At 38.6% G+C, this 6,284-nt stretch overlaps 1 protein-coding gene across 1 annotated transcript in view; it reads right to left on the bottom strand.

Annotated features, from left to right (window-relative positions):
• NRG3 (neuregulin 3) overlaps window positions 1-6,284 on the bottom strand; it is a gene marked incomplete at its 5' end in the record, with an annotated part of 1,100,334 nt that overhangs the window by 280,249 nt on the left and 813,801 nt on the right. The window contains one exon of the mRNA XM_006025422.1: window positions 618-691. Coding sequence (XP_006025484.1) covers window positions 618-691 — 74 coding nt within the window. The remainder of the gene's footprint in view (window positions 1-617; window positions 692-6,284) is intronic.

Raw genomic sequence — 6,284 nt, 5'->3', positions numbered from 1 at the left:
AGAGTGAACAAAATGAAAAAATAGCATGTGCCCATATGGTGCTTTTATACAAAACAGGAGGTGTAATATATAGTCACATTCTGCCTACTTTGCTCATTGGAAGTAGATTCTGATTCCATAAGCAAGTAGTAAGGTACAACTTTATGTGAACAAGAGGAAAAATCCAAGGTCCGTACAATTAGAAGAAATAAAAAAGAGTCTATATTTTGCTAAAAGTTTAATTTAATTAAACTTTAATAAATATTTTTTGAAAGGGACCACTTCACAATTGATGCTTTTTTCATCCTATTAAATCATGTAAGTTCATTAGTGGTACAAGCCAAAAAGTTAAAAATGTATGGGATGGATCCCTAATTGTTACGGGTCAGCCGCACTGAGGTAAATGGAGCTATAGGGTCCCTTTAAAAAAACAAAAACAAAACAAAACAGTTATTGGGACAAATGCTTATGCTCCAACAAAAATGACTTGACCAGCAAGATTTATAAAAGGGACACCATTCTTTAGAAATGACTGAAATGAGCTTCAATAAAATCTGTGACAATAGCAAAGGGTCATCTCTCATAATAAGAGCTGCCTCCAGGACATGATAAAGACAGAAGAAAAATATTTGACATACTTGGATCTGACAAGATTGAGTCGGTTTTCGGCAAAAATTGGTCACAGCGGACTCCTTGGTAGCCTTCTTTGCATCTGAGAAAAAGGGGATAAATGACAAACATACGCATGTGGTAGTAGAAGGTTAATTTCAAGACATTAAATCAAATGGAAATTTTGTCATCAAAGCATCATACACTTGCACATATGTAATTACTGGAGCAATTATAGAATCCAAATCTTGTTGTAAATTAAATGGGTGATATAAATGGTCTGAATTAAAAAAGAAAAGGTTTTCCTGTTAATTTTAAGGACAGCATAAACAGATTTAAAGAGTAAATCTTTTTAAAAGAAGAAAAAAAACCCAACATCCACTAAAAATAGTGGTTTTATGCAATTAAATAAATTACCACTCATTTTTTTTCCAGGTTTATAGAGGCTTCTGTACTTTACCAGACTTTAAAACCACAACTTCTCATTCTTTGTCTTAACAAACCATGAATATTTACCTTTCCATTAAATTTAAGTTTCTTTCTGTCATGCCAAGAGGATAGCATGCCTTAAACAATCCTTTTATCTCAACGTTCTTATGTCAGCACACAAAGCAACATGCCTATTGTTCTAGTACACTCTAAGTAAGTTTAAGCCCACTCTGCAGGTTTATATCTATGGCACCTTCTAATTTCTCAATACATTTAGCCTGGTTACACATGCAAATTAATTATTGTGTCTTAAAAAGGTCCAACCAGCTATACAGTTATTGCTTAAAACACATGTAATAACTTTATAGCTGGTTACTACCCATTTTAATTTGTGCTTGTAGGCAGTCCTAAGGCTTGGAGACTCCAGCTGCTGTAATCTCCCAGTTTCTGGGGTGTACAACGCATTCCTAGGGCTAAGAGAATGCAACCAGTGCGGTCTCCCAGCTACAGGAATGTGAGGGCACTCCAGGCAGTGCCTGGGAGATTACAACTGCTGCAATCTTCAAGTCATTACAGTTTCCCAGCTCTGAGGCACTCCGTGCACTCCCATGGCTAAGAGACCACAGCAGTGCCCCACAGCAATGGAGGCTGAGATTCTCACACCTGTAGGTGGAGCTTTCAGTCCTGGCTACAACCCATCAGGTCTGGAGATTCTCGGTCCCAGCCATATATGGTCCACACTGCTAAAAGCCCCATCAGCAAAGGGAGCTCCCAGCCATGGGTGCCTGTTAATTGCTAATGCAGGGAAAGCCCGGAATTGAGCTTCCCCTATACTGACAATAAGGTGTGATTTAATTTAATAATAGATCTGACAATCACACTTCCTGCCATGCATAAGTGGTATGACAGGAGGTGTGTCTGTATGGATCATGCATTAGATCTCATCATGCCTTTACCTGCACATGTAGACGGGACCTTAGGGTCAGATTATCTACAATCACATTAAATAGTACCTTAAACCCATAATAATCTAATTGGGACTATTCCTAGAATAGGATAGACTTTATTATAAATATCAGATTCTGACCCTTATTTATTTATTTACTAAATTGGTCATTGGAAGAAAAGTGAAAAAGTGGTAGGGATTTTAATTATAAATGAGAGTCTAAGGGCCTCTGTATCACCAAAGCACTTGGATGCCATCTAAACAACATAATCAACTCAATATTGGCACCTTAGTTAAGAATGACAACTGCATCTTGCCTCACACGACAGTGTCTAAAACAGAATGAATGCTAGCTACTTTCTATGTGACTCCTTTACGCATTGGCTGTTGAAATGGGAAATGGCATATAACACATTTGGAAATTAATAAATGTATGCTTCACTGAAAAAGCATCTTTATTCTTGGATTGGAAAACACAGAGTATGCAAGAGAGCATTTGTACAGTAAACTTCATATCAGACCCAAACACAATACAAATGTTTGATTCATTAAGAAACTAAAAAAAATATATATATTTTTTTATTCCTAAACCATTCTCTGTTGATGAGATTGACCCTGAAAGATAATGCATCTCTCATCAGGATCTCTTACGGACCATAGCTGACCTTGACTATAAAGATTTGAGTTATGAAGAATATGATACAGAGCACAATTTAGACCAAGACAAATCAAGTTTTCTGCTGTGATTGGGGTTTGGTATATCAAACATGATGCTAAATATGATGTGTTCTGCTCTTTACCTCAAAGTTATGGTTAACATTGGATCAACTACCAGGATTCTTAATGGCACTGTGCAAAGATGGTAACATTTTGTAATGCTGAGTTCTATTACAATATTAGATGATGCCCATTATTCACACACCCAGAAGAATGTAGCCCCAGAGTATATTTTTTGTTCCTAATCATGAAGCAAAATATCAATCTAGTAAGATGGCAGAAGACTACCACCTTTACAAGCATTAGTCTCTCACGGAGACTTCATATTTTACATTACCAATTACCAAATTACTTCAAGGACTACTTTTATGTTTCATTTTGGATTAGTGGCTGTATTAACTTATTGATAATCTTTTTTATCTGTCAAACTTATTGTCATTTCATAAGAATAAATATATCATCATACTGCATAGCATAAGACTCAGTTTGTTAAACTGAAAATCCATTCAATGAAAGTTACAAAATTAGACTTAACATAGCCAGACTTCTATAAACGTTCATTCTGTTAGCTGGGGTGAATCTGTCCCCCTGTAGTAAGGGAGAGAGGTGGGACAGGGCAGAAAGATACCGAGTGGGAGGAGCTACTGCAATTTTAAACATGCACCCCCCTGGAGCCCTCTCTTAATATTCTTCAGTTTTTGCATAAGGGAGTGTTACAAGGCATATATTGCTTCTTTCTCTTTCAGTCTCAATACATGACCCCATTCCCCGTGCAGTGAACATACATCTGAATATCTGCCACCACCAAACAGGAAGTTCAAGAGAGGATAGGGAGGAGAGTACTACTGCTGACACTTCAGGGGCAAGCAGTCACCTTGGACTTCCTATTACAGCCCGGGCTCTTTTTTAGCTTATGATGCTAGGGGCTAGTTTAATCAATGTTTTGTTTGGGTTCAGGTAGGTATTTTTTTCTCTTATGGAAAATGAACAAATTGCTGTGTGCATTTTTCTTCTCCCATCTGGCATCCACTAGGTCTGGTTTGTAGGTTTAGTGTGCACAAGTTTGGCAGGTGCCAAAACGAGTCTGATGTGAGGTCCATGGGGTGCTTGGGTAAGATATTTAAGTTTGTATGAGAAGGAGTACATCTCATACAAGATATTTTTCCCACTCATGTTTCTCCTATTTCCTGCATACATGAGAGAAGTAAAATGAGACTCCAATTTCTAGCCATAATCCCTGGGAAGCCTGTGGGTGTAAAAGGTAGCATTGTTCTCTGAGCCATGCCCATCTTAGTAGATGTGCCATTGGTACTGAGCTGAACTCTGTACTGGAACAATCTTTATAACTAACCTGGAGAGGGGGAGGGTGCTTGTTTTTAATAAAGTTGTGGCCTCCACATACAAACATATTATAGTATACAAATTTGTTGTTTCTGCATACGCATCAATTTGAGACTCTGTTGAGCAGTGAAGAACACAAGTATTCCATCATGGTCAGTTGAATGCATGTAGACTAGCCTATAGAGTTAGCCATTTCATTTTTACTTCCTTCTATAAGCTGATTTAGTATATCAAAGTATTATATTTTCTCCTCAATATTTTCATAATCAAGAAAAATAGCTGGGAGACATAGCATCAAGCAAATATACTTTTAACATACATAAAAAACAGCCTTGCAGAAAATTATAAGACTAAGAAGGAGCTCTTAGATCTGGTTAAGTCTCATAAATTGTTGTAAATGCTTAGTTTGGTGCTAACATAAATATCTATTAAGTTGCTACCTATTTTTTTTCTTTAACAAGAGAGTCAAAGATGTGTCAAGTTGGAAACTGCTATGTAAGCTGATCTGCTAGAAATATCACACCAAACTTTTGCAGTCAAGTCTCGTGAGATGGAAAGAAAAGTAATAATCATTTGTGGACCCATTTTATAGTCTCATTTAACAGTTACAGTAGCAAAAGATAGTAAAACATGATCATGTTGTGTCACTTCAATCCAGGCTAAAAAGGCTGCTGTGCCCAAAATTTATAGCTGTGCCCTATATACTATATACTAAGTATATACTAACCTTGCACATCACACTGCTAATTGGTATCATACCTTTAAGAGTGTGACAGATGAAAGGTTCCACTTAAAAATCACTCATATGTCACATTTGTAAATTCAGAAAATCCAAATGAGAGGGCTGAATATTACCAACAACCAGTGGGAATGATCAGATTCATATTTATGGCTTTATTAATCTTTGAGTAATGGGAGAAATCTTGAAATATACTTGGATGCAGTAGGCTGTTTCAGTAGTAATAGTTCAATTAAGTAACAAGCAAGGCCTTGTTAAGCATGCCTCTATAACAAATGAAGGGGGCAAAGAAATTGCCCCAAACTATACAAAACCTTATTCACTGAAGCACTTAAAACACACGCTAAGCACCATCCCTATTTAAATCATTGTTCTGTATCCAGAATAGTTTTGCAGCACATGAATGAAACCAAGCACAAGCTTTAGTGCTTTGGTAAATTGTATATATCCTTTTGCCAACAAAGGGAGAACCTGGTGCATACCTACCTTGAGTACATCAGGTTGCAGCCCCTATTCCACCTCCTCCAGAACCTCCTGCTGAGGTTCTGGCTGTGCTTCTGCCCACACCTTTTCTGTTATGTACCCTCCATCTCTGGCCCCAGCAACTCCCAAGACCACTTGGTCATCCTCTTCCTGGCTCTAGCCAAGCTGACCATCAAAACCATGAAGGAGGCTTTGGCCAGGAGGAATCTAGGAGAGTGTGAGGTTGTCTTCCTGGTATTCTGCTTTCCAGACAGAGTTTTGCTGCTTAGCATCCACAGGCTCCCTCAACTCATTCAGGGGGAAGTGGGCAATGGCTGGTGTACTCTGCTCACTGTCCCTTCCACATCCCTTGTTATTAGCCTATGGCCACACTCTCCTTCCTGTTTTCTTTTTATTTGTCCCCTGGAATTAGTTGATCTGTCTCCACTGGCATCCCTTATTAAGGGAGACTTATAGTAATTCAGATGGGCCTCATCCCATTATCTTTCACCACATCAAATAGGCCTGTCTCCAACAGTAGCAAGAGTCCATGCTTTAGAGGGAGGAAATTAAACTGGATATACCTACAGCAATTTATCCCCTGTTCATTGCCCTCCCTGGCACTTGCCATCATTGGTTTAGAGATGCCAGAGCATACTTCCCTGACTGTTCTGTTTAATTACTATCAAGGGATCTACCATCACTTTACCTAGTCCCTTGTTGAACTTGGCTATATTATCTGCCCCTACAAGCTCCTGTGGCAAGTCAACTAGAAACTGCATAAAAAGTACTTGTTAATTTTAAACCTGTCTCCTACTAATTTCAATGGGTGCCCCCTAGATCTAGAATTCTGGGGCTTTGTTACACGTTACACTTAGGCTTCTCAAAGTGGTAATCAGAACTAGTGTTTACTCAAGTTCAGAGCAATTACACGTTCAGGCTAAAAACGTTCTTGGACTGTCCTGTACCTGCAAAACTGTGAATCGCCCCTGGTGAGAAGGAGTCTGCAGGACTGAAAGGTAAGAATCCTCTGCCTCCCCTCCCCTCCATTCTGGGCTCCCC

The sequence above is a fragment of the Alligator sinensis genome, unplaced genomic scaffold, assembly GCF_000455745.1.
Source record: "Alligator sinensis unplaced genomic scaffold, ASM45574v1 scaffold865_1, whole genome shotgun sequence".
NCBI lineage: Eukaryota > Metazoa > Chordata > Crocodylia > Alligatoridae > Alligator > Alligator sinensis.
Note: the sequence above shows the minus strand (reverse complement) of the source record. Positions and strands in the feature narration are given on the sequence as shown.